Genomic DNA, 16,530 nt, shown 5'->3' with positions numbered 1-16,530 from the left:
CTTTCTTGGTTAAGACATGTAGTCTTGCAGCTTCAATTTTGTTTTAACAGCTTTGTATTTAGAAAAGAGAGCCTCGTTTCCGAGATGCTTGTACTTGGAGCCATAGATAAAGAAGTTTTTGAAAATGTCAACAAATTTTATTTTCTGTCTGTTCCTGTAGTCTTCTGTATGTTTCATAGACATTAGGGCTGGAAGGGACCTCAGAAGGTCATCGAGTCCAGCCCTCTGCCCCAGGGGCAGGAAGTCAGCGCTGATCATAGAATCCCAGCAAGATAAGCATCCAAACGTCTCTTGAAGGCGTTCAATGTAGGTGCTTGAGCCACCACCGATGGCAGGCTATTCCAGATCTTGGGGGCTCAGACAGTGAAGAAATTCTTCCTTATGTTCAGCCTGAAATGGTCTTGCAGGAGTTTATAACTGTTCGACGTTGTCATCCCTTGGGGCGCTCTGGTGAACAATCGTTCCCCCAGATCCTGGTGAACACCCCTGATAACTTTCTAGGTGGCCATCAGATCGCCCCTGAGCCTGCACTTTTCCAGGCTAAAGAGCCCCATAGCTCTCAGCCTGTCGTCGTAAGGTCTGTTTTCCTGACATCTGATCATGCGTGTGGCTCTTCTCTGGACTTTTTCAAGCTTCTCTACATCTTTTTTGAATTGAGGAGCCCAAAACTGGACGCAGTACTCCAGCTGTGGCCTCACCAAGGCCAAGTACAATGGGAGAATGACATCCTGGGATATGCTTGAGAAGCATCTGTGAATGCAAGCCAGCGTTTTGTTCGCTTTATTAGCCGTAGCATCACATTGAAGGCTTATATTCATCTTGTGGTCAATCATGACCCCCAAGTCCCTTTCATCCATAGTGCTAGCCATCATAGCACTGCCGAGCCTATAAGGATGTTGCAGGTTTTTCCTCCCAGGGTGGAGAACCTTGCATTTTTCGGTGTTGAACACCATCAGGTTCTCATCCGCCCATTTCCTGAGCCTGTCAAGGTCAGCCTGGATCACCCTCCTGTCCTCAGGTGTGGATGCTTTACTCCAGAGTTTGGTATCACCGCTTCTGACTCCAATGTCCACATCATTAATGAAGAAGTTGAACAATATAGGTCCAAGGACAGAGCCTGGGGGACCCCACTGGTCACAGGACACCACAATGAGTGACTTCCATCAACCACCACCCTTTGGGTCTGACTATGGAGCCAGTTCCCCAGCCAGCAGATCATGGTGGACCTGAGGCTGCAGTTTGCCAGTTTTGCCAAGAGGTGATCATGGGATACCAGATTGAAGGCTTGTTTGAAGTCAATATATATAACATCAATCTCCTCTCCCTTTTCCAGGTGATGGGTCACCTGGTCATTAAAGGAAATGAGATTGGTCAAGCAAGACTTACCTGCAACAAACCCGTGCCAGCTATCCCTCAGGATGTTGCCATTAGCCAGTCTGTTAAGAATGGCCTCTTTGATAATCTTTTCTAAGACCTTCCCTGGGATAGAGGTCAGGCTGATGGGCCTATAGTTTCCTGGATCCACTTTCCTCCCTTCCTTGAAGATATGCACCACATTGGCCTTCTTCCAATCATTGGGCACTTCACCAGGGCGCCAGGAGTTTTCAAAGATCTGTGCCAGGGGCTGGGCTATGATGCTAGCCAGCTCCTTGAGTACCCTGGGGTATAGATTGTCAGGGCCCGCTGACTTGAAGGTGTCCAGCCTCTCAAGGTGTTCCTTCGTGAGGTCAGCATTGATGGAGGGCAGGGAATCTCCCTCACCCAGGCCTCCGTATCCCGTAGTGGGCAGGGGTGTCCCGTGGGACGGATGAAAGACCGATGCAAAGTACCCATTTAATAGGTTGGGTTTTTCCTGGGTGTCTGTTGTCAGTTGTCCCATCTGGTTTAGCAGGGGTCCAATGTTGCCCTTGCTTTTCCTCCGGCTCCCCGCATATCTAAACAAAGACTTTTTATTGTCCTTGATACTTGTAGGTAGTTGGAGTTCTGTCACAGCCTTGGCTTTCCTGGTTCGCTCCCTGCAGGTCCAGACAAGCGCAGAATATTCCTCCTTGGAGGTGGATCCCGTCCTCCATCCTTTGTAGGCCTTTCTTTTTAGCCGCAGAAGGTCTGCTAGTTCCCTGGACAGCCAGAAGGGCTGCTGTGCCCTCTTGCTGCCTTTCCTCTGAGACAGAATAGCATTAGCTTGTGCATCGAGGACCTCTCCCTTGAGGAGCAACCACTTTTCCTGAACTCCCCTCCCATTGGGGTTGTGGTCCTTTAGGGCCTCACCGACAAGCCTCCTGAGCTAGTCAGAGTCAGCTTTCCTGAAGTCAAGGAATTCTGTATTGCTGACTGACTTGCCAGCTTTACGGTGGATGGTGAAGGTGATCAGCTTGTGGTCGCTGTCACCCAGCTTCCCTTCGATCATTAAGTCGCTGATTAGGTCGTCCCCGGTTGCCAGTACCAGGTCAAGCAGCACTTTTACCTCTTGTTGGCCCGTAGACCCCCTGTGTCAGATAGAGGTTGTCCACGCACAAGAGGAAGTTTTGCGACCACTCGGATTTAGCTGAGCGCTCTTCCCACGAGATGTCTGGGTAGTTGAAGTCTCGGATGATGACCATGGACCTGGAGCATGCAGCCTCAGCCAGTTCCCTGGTGAACTCCTGGTCAAGCTCTTGACTTTGGGTGGGAGGTCTGTAGTAGACTCCCACCATCGGGTCCCCTGTGCCGTGTTCCCCACAGATTTTAACCCAGAGGGTCTCCAGCCATCCACTCTGGTTGCCAGTATCAGCTTGCAGGGACGCGTAGCTCTCCTTGACGCAGAGAGCTACGCCCCTGCCCCTTTTGTCTACTCAATCTCTCCTGTACAGGACATAGCTGTTTATACCCATGGTCCAGTCCCACCAGGTCTCCGTTATCCCTGTAACATCATAATTATTGGCATTAAGCAGTAGGAAAAGTTCTTCCTGTTTATTCCCCAAGCTCCTAGCATTTGTGTACAGGCAGACAAGTGTCCCCTTGGGGGCCCTTGCCTTGCCTACAGATTGTTCTGGGGCAGAAGTGAGCTCCCTTAAGCACCTTGGCCAGCTGGCTTTGCAAGGGTTGCTCAGCGGGCCAGCAGTGGCGGGATTCCCTCCCCGTCCCAGTGGCGGGATTCCCTCCCTGTCCCTCTGCAAGCTTAGTTTAAAGTCCGGTGGAGCAGGTCAGCCAGTCTGGCTGAGAAGAGCCTCTTCCCCAGCGGAGAGAGGTGGAGGCCATCCCTTCCCAGCAGCTCTCTGCCTCTCTCTGTATAGTCAGTCAGTCCACTTAAAATATTGTAAGTCTTTTATGAGGAATTCTGGCTTGGAATTCAAAATTCCCATAGGGGCCAGGACTTCATCCTTGATCTAGCATCTTTTTAAGGGAGCTGTGGTCCAAATGAACAAGGAAGTAACGGTCAAATAACTCTAGGTGTTACCATGCCTAACTTTTTAATTTTTTTATATGAAAGGTGGGCATCTTCTTTGTCTGAATTAGTCATCACATGTTGGTTTTCATGTGAGATCATCTGCTGAATTAGAGCTCTTTAGGTGCAGGGAAATCTTGTGTTTGAATTCCAGACACGTTCTGGACTTGCAGAGCTATAGGATCATGTTGAGGACAACTTAAGCACCTGTAAAGTTAAGCAAAAGTTTTGTGGATCACATTCTTAGGCTAAGGTGGAATTTAGATGGTGAAGTGCTTTTGTGAACCTAAGATTAGGTCATATTTAGCATAACAATAATCTTTTTTCTATGCAAGAAGTTTTTTTTTGTTTTTGTTTTATTTTTTTTCCAGCTGAGTAGCTTCCAATACCATGGGGCGGGCAATTATTTTGGGCAGAGGGCCGCTTACTGAGTTTTAGCAAGCCACAGAGGGCTGCGTGATAGGCAGCCAGGGGCAGATAAATATTAATTTTCTAAATTTTTTAGGGGCCCCACGGGCAGGATAGAATGGCCTGGCAGGCTACATCCGCGCCTTCCCCCCCCCCCCCCCCCCCCCCCCCCCCCCGCGCGCCCCGCGGCCCCCCCCCCCCCTCCCCCCCCCCCCCCCCCCGGGTCCCTCGGGGCCGCATTTTCCCACCCCTGCTATACCAGAACTGGTTGCTGAAGGTAGGAGCCTTGTGGTTTATGTCCAACTTTTCAGGAATTTCTGCATGCAACTTTGTTCTTTTTCTATTAATGCAAGCAATCCTGAGATCCAGGCAAAAATGACAACCTTAGTTCATTTTGTTGCTTCAGGCTCCCCCTTCCCCTCCCTACTCTGGAATATATTTTTAAAACTTGGGTCAGTTTCTCTTGACATCCTTCAGGAAAATTTTTCTGCTGCTCCTGATTTCTCTTCCAATACTATTTTAGTTTTTCCAGTCCCACTTGCTTCCTTTGACCTGTTCTTTATCATTTCCTCCAGCTAAAGATTTACTTTGTCTGTAAGGCTTAGACCCTATGCCCCCTCCCCTTTTTTTCTTTTTTTGTAAAAGACCCATCTCCTTCATGTCTTGGTAAAAGTCAACTCTCCACTTCCCCTACTCTCAGTAGTTAAGCCTAGCCAAATGGTAGTCTTAAGCCCAGATAAATCCCAGTCTCAAGCAATTTCCACCACATAGTAGACCACATAGCAGGTATTTACACCACATAGCAGGTATTTAATGATACCTGTTGTCCCTAGTTTTGGAAAGATGTAATTGAGGCCTTGTCCACAGAGATGGCATTAATGACAAAGCAATTTTCATAGTAATTACCTCTGTATTGATATGAATTCTCATAGTTATGATGAAGTTATTGGATGTAAAGCACCTGATTCATGGTGCTGTGGCTGGGTTGTTGTCTGGTACCTGAGTTAGGTGGTTTAAAGCAATGGTTCTAAACTCCTTTTTTTGGTACCAGGACCCATTTGTAAACATTGGCCAGTCCTGACCCAGTGCCCCTTCCTCCTGATTCGATGGCCCCTACCCCCAGTTCCCAGTCCCCCAATGTGTGGGGCATGGGGAGCCCCAAAGCAACCCCTCGCAGGCTGTAACTCTGCCAGTCTGCAAGGGAAAAGCCACAGTTTCCCATGTTTGTCTCCTTTAAAGGGGAATTCATTTTTAAAGCTTGTTGATCCACTTTTAAAGTTTGTTTGCGACCCCTTTTATATATTCTTGCAACCCACGTTTTGGTCGTGACCCATGGGTTGAGGAACGCTGGTTTAAAGTTCTCTGCACCAGTGATTCCTCAACCATGGTGCCCATCCTGGCCAGCAGGTAGAACTGCCCTCCTATACTATGTTTAAATGAGAGGCTATGTAGAGCCAGGCCAGCAAGCACCTGTGGTAGCTATGGCAGGAGGTGGGGACTCGGACTGCGCCCCAGCCTGACAGAAGGGGTCCCTTGATGCTGCTCCTGCTGGGCTGCAGGAGGAGACTGTCAATGCCACCATGGTAAACAAGACACAGTATACGCAGCCCTTGCCTTTGCACTTTCCAGTGGGCCGGGGGTGCCCCTGGGGCTTCATGCATTAAACTAAATGTTGGGATGGGGGGGAGGAGTTGCCTGTGCATCTACAAAGGGTGCTCTTGAATTCAAAAAAATTACGCAGGGGTGCTCTGAGGGCCCCTGCTCTACACTGATGTCGGTATGCTGACCTGAGGTTCCTCTTGTTTAGCTGGAGGAGAACTGGCTGAGCATGATAATAAAGCAGCTCTCCAAGGGAAAGGACGGTGGGATCTAGTATGTGTTGCTTATTGCTTCCTTACTGAGCTGAGGAAAGAGATGGGGGTCATAGTTTTCTGCCCAAATTGTCTGAATCTGGGTTTAGTTTGATTACAGATTGGAGATTAGATGAGGCTTACCTAGGCTTTTTGGCTATAGTGAGAGCCTTGAAAAGGGAGTTTTAAATTTCTCCTAAAGGCAGGCAGGTATGCAACTTGCCACCAGACCACAACAGTATCCAGTGAAATAAAATATAAATTTGAATATGGGCTAATGTTAAACACCCTACTTAGAGGGGAAAGTGGACTTCTGCATTTCAATATAAAAAAAAAAATATTTTGAATGCTTGTAGCTTGCAGCATTGCTAGCTAGGGGTGAACTGATAAAGATTTTCTTGGGCAGTACTGATAGCAGATATATAACCAGCTATATCGGCCAATACCGATTTGATAACCATTATACAGAAATGTAGCCTGGCAGCTTGTAGAGCAGCGTCTGGCTGGTAAGTCTGGGGGGGCTGAGGGCAGCTTGTGCAGGGGGTGGGAAGAGGTGGAGTGGCTCCCTACTGCTGCGTGCATCCCTAGGGCATGGGGACATGTGCCCCCTGAATTTGTGCGTGAGGCAAGGGCAGGCTTGGGGCCAGGGGCTTGCACTAGTCTCTTTCTGTAGGAGGGTCTGGGCCAGAGCTGTGCTTGGAGCAGGTGGTGGTGCTGGGAAATTTTGGGGTGGCTATAGCTCACCCCATAGCTACCCTTCCCAGCACTGCTGCTGTCCCCACCGCCCACCCTGAGCGCAGTCTCCCTGCTGGAAAGAGGTCAGCACAGCCCCTGGCCCTGAGCCTGTAGTGGGTAGCCTGCCCTTGACCCACTTACAAATCTGGGGGGCACAGGCCCCCCATGCCTCCCTGGGGGGGGTGTGCAGCATTGGGGAGCCGCCTCCCCTCCCTACCCCCTGCACCCCCTGGATGAACAGCCTGTGGCGTCGCATTCACCACCCTGGCTGGATAGCACCTGCCCCTGCCCCACTCTCTTTACTGTGGGGGGCCTTGATCTGCCCCACCCCTTCTCTGCCACAGACTTACTGGCTGGACACTGCTCTTCAATCTGCCAGGCTGCATTCTTGGCCACATGCAAGCTGTGGCTGCACACATACATGCAACGTTTATTGGTGACATTATCAGCTACACCAGCCAAAAAAAGCCAATTGCCAGTAATGTTAATTTTCCTTTTATCAGTGCACCTCTATTGCAGGCTTCCAGGTGCAAAAATTGTTGCTTTAAATCTTTGTCTATGACAAGCAAATGTCTCTGATTCTTTCAACGTCCTGCAAGTTCACTGCTTTTAACTCTCCCAGTTCCTTCAGACTCTACCCTGTTTTTTACCTTGTTACATTCCCACTGAATTTGCAGCCTCATTCTAGTGGCATATCCCCAAAATGAAAGGAATTATTGGATAATTGTATCACTTGAATGTTTCTGCAAAACTAAGTGATTAGTGAAATAGCTGAATGTCATTAGGCTTGAGCCTGCATATCATAGTGATGCACTGAAGTATTGCATCTCTATTCTAGAGAACTGCTTAATGGGCAGATCAAAGTGAGGAGTGTTGTAATGACATGTAAATGGGTTCTGCTAGTTAGTAGGATCTGCAATTGAAATAGTTTAGTACAGGGAGGACACCAAATGTCTCAGAGGAAGGATTGGAAAGATGTTCTGTTCTGTAATCCCAAAACCCACATCTGCCTGAAATGGTTCACTTCCACGTAAGATGCACTAGAATTACTAATGATGCTTATTACAACTTTACTAGCCTGGAGGAATACCTTCTGCATTGATTTTTATTGAGCATCTAGTCAGTTCTGTTTGCCTGTTTTCACCTCCCTACGCTCCCAACTGTTGCTTGCTAAAGGTGTTAGAATTTTTTTTAGATGCGTAACTGATCTCCCACATGGCAGTGTGTTGCACAAGAACAGAATTAACTAGCAGCTTGTTTTGGTTTCTGTCTGCAGCTAAAAATGCAGTTGGGAGTGTCCAGGCTGTTGGCTACCTACGTAGATAGCATGATTGCCTGTTGTTCACATTTTAATGAAATATGCGGTGTATATGCACACGCAGGTAGTAAGTGAAATGTGTATCGAGCATTTATTGCAGCTCTTGAAGTGCTTTTATGCTAACTAATGTAATGACTAAGCATTCAGTCAGTTTTCAGATAAAAACTGGGATTTTTTTTTTTAATACTAATTTCAGGGGCCTCACCTTCCTTCTTCAGGAGCTTTATGCTTCTGGAGATTGCACATTCCACTCCGAAGTACTAGCCCCAAAAGAATTTTGTTGCTGAAGTTTTTGGTCTGTGTTAGCATAGTAGTTCCTACAGAAATAGTATTTTATCATAGCATTTGACTTGAAAAGATGACAAAACGTGAGCGTTCATAAGAGAATACATGTTGTATTCACTTAAATACTGCTGTCTGCATCTCTTGTTACTGCTATCTTGTAACAAAGTAGTTAGGGGTGAACTGATACAGATTTTTTGGGGCTGATACCAATGGCTGACTTTTAACGAGCCGTATTGGCCCATATTGATCCAATTCCAATAAGCAGCCCGGCAGAACAGTAAGTTTGCTGTGGGGGGGAGGGAAGGGGTGTTGGGGGGTGCAGATTGAGGCTCCTGAGGTGAGGGAGAAGCTGGGGCTGGACACAGCTGGGGTGGGGTGCGGGACGGAGCTGTGAGCGGCTCATTTGGGGGGTGGAGGGGAGCGGCTCCTGCCACTGCATGCACCCCAGGAGGGTATGGGGGGCATGTGTGCCTGGATCTGCATGCAGGGTGGGGTGCCTCTGCGGGCTGCGACACTTATCGGCCACATCAGTCCCAAAAAGCCAATTGCTGATGCTGTCAATTTTCCCTATATTAGTGCCGATCCGATAGGGGACCGATGCATCAGTGCACCTCTAAAAGTAGTTATCGCACAAACTTTAGCACTGTAAAACTCATTTATTACCCTAAGGAAAAGTTGTTTTCTTTTTAATTTGTTGAATAAAATTGTTGCAAACAGCTTTAAAAAGTGGGGATAATGCACCACAAGTGTAATTTAGTGTTTAATTGCTCACTCCTAATGTAAACCAGACTGGAAATGAAGTATCATATTTACTCAAATACAAGATGAATCTGCTTTATAAGATTAAATTTAATCCCTGGAAAATTTATAAATTTTCTACATATAGAATTTAATTATTTAGAGGTTTGTCTTAATTTTGCCCCCCGTTCCACTACTACAGCAGGGAAAAATAAACCTGGGGGTCATGTAGCCCCTTTGCCAACTGCTTCCATCTGTAGCTCCTTCTCCTCACTAGCAGACCCTGCTCTCTTGGCACTTTAGAAATGAGGAGCAAATGTGGGGGTGGGGAGAAGGAATGCCTTGAAATAAACAGTTGCAGTCATTTGCATGTGGTACCCATAGATTTAGTTGATCCAGAATCGATGCATTTTAACTTTCTAAAAACTGCTGCAAGTTTTAGCATGGGTATTCCACAAACACACTTTCAGGGAGTATTTTGGCACCTACTTGTATATAACACAAACTGCATGATATTAGTCTAAAACCGAAAGGCTTACGATATACCATATAGTTCCCAGGCTGGGTCCCAGCAGAGTCGACTACATTTCAAGCCATGGTGACCTCATAGCTCAGTGCTATTCAGTATGTGTGTATTCCAGATACCACCCTGCCCCCCCCCCCACACAAAGGATCCATGTGATAATTAGCCATCGCTCATGACTGGAACTGGGTGTTCTTGTCACGAGTCTTGGGATTCTCTAGAAGTTGATATGCAAATGAGGTGCAAGGCAACCTGGTCCAGTGCCGCGTCATGGAGGGTGGGCCACACCAATTCTATGTGACAGGCTGAGAAAGGGGGGATTCTAGGCAAACTATTTGGGGCCCCATTTGGTGATGTTTGCTGGACATTTAAGGCTGGTGAAGAAATGGGAAGGAAAGGTGCAGCTTAGCTGTGGGAGTGAAGAGGAGGTCAAAAGTTAGTATCTCACCATGACTTTAAAAGAGTCGGTGCTGAGGGGGACTGTGCTCAGTGGGCATTAAGATACCCATGTTTCTTATTCTGATAGGTTGCCAATTGGCATGTTTGCAATGGACAGGTGAACCATTTGCTGGTGCTAGGAGCTGTGTTGGGAGCCCAAATTTTGGAATGGTATTAAAAAAAAAAAAAAAATGTTTGCACAATATGGGCCATGTATTTTATAGTCACGCTTAATGTTGGCTGCATTTAATCAGCTTCATAGTTGGTTTCCATTACTGAGTACGTGCTGCTTTTAGCAGCAATTCAAAGATGGACTGTATTTATTGAGGTTTCTTCATATATGAATGTAAGATTGAGGGGCTTTTTTCCCGATGCTGGTTGGGGGGTGGGGGGGGTCGACTTCAATTTGAGTAATTGCAGTGTGTTCGCTAGGGATGTTCTTTTGCATTATACTCTCTGAATGTAAAACTTCATGTATGGAAATCTTGAGCATTAATTCAGGTAAATGTATCATGGAGCTAAAAGCTAACTCCTCTGTTGTGTCTGTTACTATATTTCTTCTTTTGCCTTCTGTGCTGCCAGTGTTCAGTTTGAAATTTTGGATGAAAACATGCATACCTGTGTGATAAGTGAATGTTTTACCATCTGAAATGATGATAATATCTTGTAGCTGACTCTAGTATGAAGGGGAGGATGGAAAGAGAATGCAGAGCAAAGAGACATCAGTGCTACAAATCTCCCTAATGCATGTACAGCAGAGAGTATTAGGGTAGCAGTCCTTTATTCGATGAGCCTATTTAGATTATTTCAGATGTGGTATTGTGATCTTCTAGTGCCTTTTAGCAGCCATTCCCTGGAAGATAGCATACTTTTGTCAATGGACTGACATGACAGTAGGCAGGGTAAAAGGAAGGCTGGCCTCAGGATGCTTGTGAACTATTTAACTCGGGCGGGCAAAATGCGGCCTGCGAGCCAGATGCGGCCCGCCAGGCTGTTCTATCCAGCCCGTGGGGGCCCCTAAAAAATTTAGAAAATTAATAGTTATCTGCCCCTGGCTGCCTGTCATGCGGCCCTCGATGGCTTGCCAAAACTCAGTAAGCGGCCCTCCACCCGAAATAATTGCCCACCCCTGATTTAACTGTTAGAATCACCTACCCTGGAAATCTTCAAGAGGAGACTAGACAGTCACCCTGATGGGGTTACTTGACCCCCAGTTGTTTTTCCTGCGTGGTGCAGGGGACTGGACCTGATGATCTTCCAGGGTCCCTTCCATCCTTACAATCTATGAATCTATGCAGTAGGGCTGTGTGAAGCTTCGGTCACTGATTTGATTCGGCGGAGGTTTGGCCTGATTTGGCAACTGAATCTCCGAATCGAATCAGGAGACCCTTTAATTGCCCTGAATCAAATCGGAACCCTTGTATTATCATGGGGGACTTACATCCATAATAAAGATCTTGTATAGCCAGTAATAAAAAAAATTATTAGTTTCTAAAATTATAGGTCACTTTGTAGTGGAGAAGGCTCATCATCTTACACAAGGTAACTCTTTTTTAAAAGCATTCTTTAAGGGGGGTCCATTGCTCGACTAAAAAGCCATGATCATGAAAGAAAAAGTGAGAGAGAGTATCTGAAAAGTAGCATCTCTTAAAAGAATTTAAGGGTTATTTGATTTGTCCACTCTGAACTCTGTTTGATCCTTGGATGCGTATAGTGGGACAAGTGGGTAGGAGTAGAGACTTTACCCTCTCCAACAACACTGGTGACACCAGCAATGAAATACTGCATCCAGTTGAGGTGTCAGCCCTCTAACCAAGTTGTAGAAAAGTTGGACAGGGTTCACAAGAGAACCACAGATGGAACAAACAAGAAGACCATTGCTGGAAGACAGCTTTAGACTGGACATAAGAAAAAACTTCTTTACCGTCTGAGTCTCCAAAGTCTGGAATAGATTCCCCCCAGAAGTGGTGCAAGCACCTACTCTGGATACCTTTTAAGAAACACTTGGATGCTTGTTTTCCTGGGGTGATCTGACCCCAGCTCACTTCCTGCCCCTTTGGGCAGAGGGCTGGACCCGATGATCTTGTGAGGTCCCTTCCAGCCCTAATGTCTATGAAATCTATAAAGCAGTGGACAAAATGCCCTTAAACAAAAGATTTGATACCCTGGCTCAGTGGAGTGTCCATTAGCAGGGAGCAGCCTGCTGATTACTTCCTTGCTTCCTGCCCCTGCACACCCAGCTAAATGTTCCTGGTGCCAAACTGCTTAGTTGTGGATTGATTTTAGCATGAAAAGTAGCAGAGCTGCTTTTACATAGTACTGGCAAAGATGAGGGAGAGAAATGGGCTGTGGGGTTGTGTCTAACTTTGTGGAGGGCAGCCTGGGGGCTGGAGATAAGTGGGCACAAGTCTTAGGGAGCTGGAAAACTAGAAGTTTTTTAATGAAGCTTAGCACAGGTCCCATTCACAAATATTCACTTAACACTTCAGCACTGTGAGAAACAGTTCTTTTAAAAGATACCCGCTTACCTGTTCTGATGGTGAAGAAAATATTCTGAAAGATTCTTTTTTTACTATGTGGGTAAGTGATAAACTGCATTATAGATATTAACCCTGAAAGTAACATTGTGAATAATAGCGGTTATTTCTCATGTAGTGAGTGGTATCTATTCTGCAGTTAGTGGATATAAAATTAAAGTTAAAAAGAGCTTTTTGTTGTTTGTCAATTGGATAGGTATTAACTGCTAACATAAAGACACTGTAAAATAAAGATCTAAACTAACGGATTGCTAAGTAATTTATTGTGTATTTTAGGTATCAAGGGGCGAAGCCAACGTTTCCATCATGCGTGAATACAAGCTAGTGGTTCTTGGTTCGGGAGGTGTTGGAAAGTCTGCTCTGGTAAGTAGTATTTCTTTAACTACTATAAGTAATTTTTCTCTTTTAGAGGGCATGCTGCTTATAAGGTTTTCTCAGTAAGCAGGTAGATGTACATTCATAAACATACTGTGACTTGTGAGTATATATTGCTAGATAGTCACTTGACAATGTTCGTCTCTGCCTCCGATGGTTTGTGCATAGACATTCATCCGCTGTAACTACTTTTGTGCAAGAAAGTATGCTTATTCAATTTCTGGAAATCAGACCCTTTTTAAACTTAAGCACTCTTTTTAATACCAAATGTTAACAACAACTCAGTCTTCTATATGGTCTCAGCTTGAAGCTTAAAATTGGAATCTGAGAGATGTTTGACTTTATCCATCTGTTTTTTGCTAATAATAGCTAGCCCTTGTACAGTTCTCTTATGTCATAAATCTGTTTTGCAATTGAAGCCAAGTATCATTATCCTTTCACAGATGAGAAATTTTGGCTACTAAGGTGAAATGATTTGCCTAGCTCAAAGGATCAGGGAGCTGTAAATATAAATAGAACCAGGACTTAGATTCTGAGTCCAGTCAGTGCTGTGTCTGGATAAACCTGCCAGCTAGTTAGACAATGGTATCTTTTGTTCACTCCCTAATATTTCCTTGTTTCTGTTCACCAGCATAGTGGTGATATAATCACCACTTGTCCCTATTGAACCTCATGAGATTTTTTTGGTCCAATACTCCAATTCGTCTAGGTCTCTCTGAATCCTAGCCCTGTCCTTTAGTATACACTGTATCCAAAAAAGTCTACCAACCCCTCAATTTTAGGAAGAAGACCTGTTTTCTATATCTAGTTTTTAGTTGGGCGAGACCTACCCATCTGAAATTTCACAGGAGAATAAGAAATAGTTGAAGGAAATATGCATCAAGGTAGGCCAGATGGTTGCAAGAACATAATTAATAGGTGGGCTAGTCCCTATCTGGTAGGGCTCCAGAATCATTGGACTGCACAGTAAGTTGGATCTTCTGGCCCTAGGCATCTGAAATACTATAGAACAGTGGTTCTCAACTTTTTTCATACCAGGACCCACTTGTAAACATCAGTGGCCAGTCCCAGCGCAGTAAATAGTTTAAGAAGAAAACAGCCCCCTGGCCCTGCCAGTGCCCCCCAGTGTGTGGGGAAGGGGGGGATGTGGGGAATGGGGGGGCCCCAGGCAGCCTTGGAGGCTGGAACTCTGCCAACCTGCAAGGGAAAACCCATGATTTCACATGTTTTTTTCTCCTTTAAAAGAGAATTAATTTTTAAAGTTTGTTTGTGACCCTTTCATATATTCTTGTGACCCACGGGTTGAAAAACACTGCCATAGAGGATGCATGGATTCTGCAGTACTTTGTCCTTTGGATAGTGCTCTTCAGCCAAAGAACAGGAATAATGCCTTGTGCTCTCATGGACTGCATTATAGTTCTTTAAAATGTACATAATAATTTCCTTTTATAGGGAACCATACAAGTTCCAAGCACAGCAGAGGATCTCATCCCACTGTTAGAGTAAACTGTCAAAATAGCTTGAAGGAAGGCAAATTACTCTGAGGAATGCTCTCTATCCTTAGATGCAGGGAGTTTTACTGTAGTGTTCAGTCACTGGAAACCTGCACCCACCTCTAGGAACTGTTTTTCCCTACCTTTTGGTGTGGGCTGCTAGTATACAACAAACAGGCATTGGACATTATTCAGAGCTATCAACTACACTTCTAAATCTTGATTTACCCCCTTCCCATTCCTCTTCAGGGATCCTTTGCATAAGAGCCTGTTGCAAACAGGTGCGGCCTTGATGTTTTGTCTAGGACCCATAGTAGTAGCTCCTAAGGAAATATTAAGAGTTGCCAACTCTTCTCTCTCAGTACTTATAATTGAAGGACTTGGCCTCATTTAAGGTAATGCTTCTATTGTCTCATCTTTTAAGGCAAAAGGCCTTACGCTAGTTATGATGCTATTTACAGGATACAAATTTATATCTAGTAAACAATATGGCCCACAGGAAATACCAGAAGCTTATCGTAGAACCAGCTAGTATCAGTAGAAAATACTGATTCCTGAGCTTTGGATTGCATCGGGAATCTTTAAAGTGCCTAGCGGTAGTGGAAATCTCAGAAGGGAAGTTATTCTCATATCAGCCATTATCTGGAGGGTTTATCAAATGTAGATCCCAGCGGGAGATCATGGGAGCCTAGATTGTTCTCTCACTGTTGACTCAGCTACATTTTATACTGTTATCACAAGGAGCTCCTGAAAGCCTTGAGAGTCCAGGTCATAGTGTGTACCTCTTCAAACCTAGGTCTGTTGATTTTTTTCAGTTGCTGTTACTTGAATAGAAGCCAAACGTACTCTGATGGTGTGAGCATTTCTGAGGTTACTAAGCCATATATTTGTGTGTATGAACACAATGCTTATCAACTTTTGTTTGTGACTTCTTCATCTTTTGTTTTGGTTGTCCTATTCTCCAGTAAAATTCCAAATGAACAAGGTGATAATTCCACTTCCAGACTGCAGGATGTGTTTGGAGGTGTACCATTGCTTACTCAGCCATGAATTTTTTTTTAATCATGGATGCATCGGGGCCAGATTGGGGAGCCAACTTGGGCAAACCTACAAATACCAGGTACCTTGTCCTCGGATGTTATGGCCATCCACACTTAGACTAGCATGTATGACTTAATTGCCTATTGTTCAAAACTCAAAAGTGTGGATCCTGATGGGCATTATCACACAATGCACTATGTAAGCTGACGGAAAGGAACACATCCATCTTCTATTTTGGAAGCTATCAAACTGAACATGGAACAGTTTGGATGGCTCTCAAGAGTGGTGAATAACTTCACATTTTCTGAGCAGATAACTTCCAATTTTTCTAACTTGCAAGCAGTTACTACAGAAGTGTATCCCAAGGAGTTTTCCTGAAAAGGAGCCCTTTGATAGACTTGTTTACTGTCAGTGTCAGCACCAGCACCACGTGGCAGAATTCTTGATCCTCAATTCACATCTGGAACATATTTTGAAAATTTTGTCTTTGCCCCTGATGTCCAGAGGGATATAAAATATAAAGGAGACAAACCCACAAATCCTCATAACTCCCAACTGGAAAGACAGTTTTGGCTGATCAACCTAAAACATATATTCAACTTCCTGAGTTGAATGCATCTGATTTTGACCTTGCAGCACTATTGACGTACATACAAAGTGTGACAATTTTCACCCAATCTGGCCACAGAAAGCAGTTTATAGTTGTGGCCAAACAGAAGTGCACGGCTGGAGACCACTTAAAAGTGGCTGATTGGGCGAAAATCTGAACCCTCATTGCATAGGGGTTCGGATGAAAACGTTTCAAAACATAACATCTTCTGTAATTTGTGTCTGTGCTGCCTGCCAGTTTTGGAGTTGTTGCAGAATGGGAGGGGAGAAAGGGAGCCAAGGCAGTTCAGTTTGGGACTTCTTTGGCCCCCACTGGAGGGTGGGGTGGGTGTATTGGAGCTCTCCCCCTTTCCATCTCTGACGTATAAGGTCTCCAATTCTCCCAGCCCACCCTCCAGCACTGGTGGGGGGGGGAACCCCTAGAACAAGCTCCCTTAGTTCCCTTTTTCTCCCTTCGATTCTGAAAACAGCTCTGGCTGGCAGGGTGGAGGAGCTGTTGCTAGGGAAAACCAGCTACAGGCTGGCAGTCAGCAGCTAGATTCCCTTCCCCCCTGGAACCAACAGTGAACTTCTGTTAGGTCCAGGAGATCGTTGTAACTCAGTGCTTCCTGCAAAGCATTCTGAGTTACAGCAGGGAACTGCACTTTTGTCTGCACACACTGCTGCTGGATCTGACGTGGTTAGTGACGATTGAGGGAGTATACAGGGACTGTTTCCTCCAGGTCCAAAAATTCCTCTTGCAGGGTAAAAGAAATA

The 16,530-nt window shown here is 45.4% G+C and overlaps 1 protein-coding gene across 2 annotated transcripts in view; it reads left to right on the top strand.

Moving 5' to 3' along the window:
* Positions 1 to 16,530, top strand: part of RAP1B (RAP1B, member of RAS oncogene family) — a 53,381-nt gene that overhangs the window by 10,422 nt on the left and 26,429 nt on the right. The window contains exons 1-2 of one of the 2 annotated variants that reach the window (XM_006026964.2): positions 12,533 to 12,619; positions 15,090 to 15,244. In XM_006026964.2, the coding sequence (XP_006027026.1) occupies positions 15,101 to 15,244 (144 nt within the window). In that variant the 5' untranslated portion in view covers positions 12,533 to 12,619; positions 15,090 to 15,100. Of the gene's footprint in view, positions 1 to 12,532; positions 12,620 to 15,089; positions 15,245 to 16,530 lie in introns of those variants that run through there. The other variant, XM_025207975.1, reaches the window with a different exon arrangement.

Source organism: Alligator sinensis, unplaced genomic scaffold (assembly GCF_000455745.1).
Source record: "Alligator sinensis unplaced genomic scaffold, ASM45574v1 scaffold506_1, whole genome shotgun sequence".
In the NCBI taxonomy this organism is placed as follows: domain Eukaryota; kingdom Metazoa; phylum Chordata; order Crocodylia; family Alligatoridae; genus Alligator; species Alligator sinensis.
The sequence above is the reverse complement of the archived record's forward strand: the minus strand, read 5'-3'. Positions and strand labels throughout refer to the sequence as shown.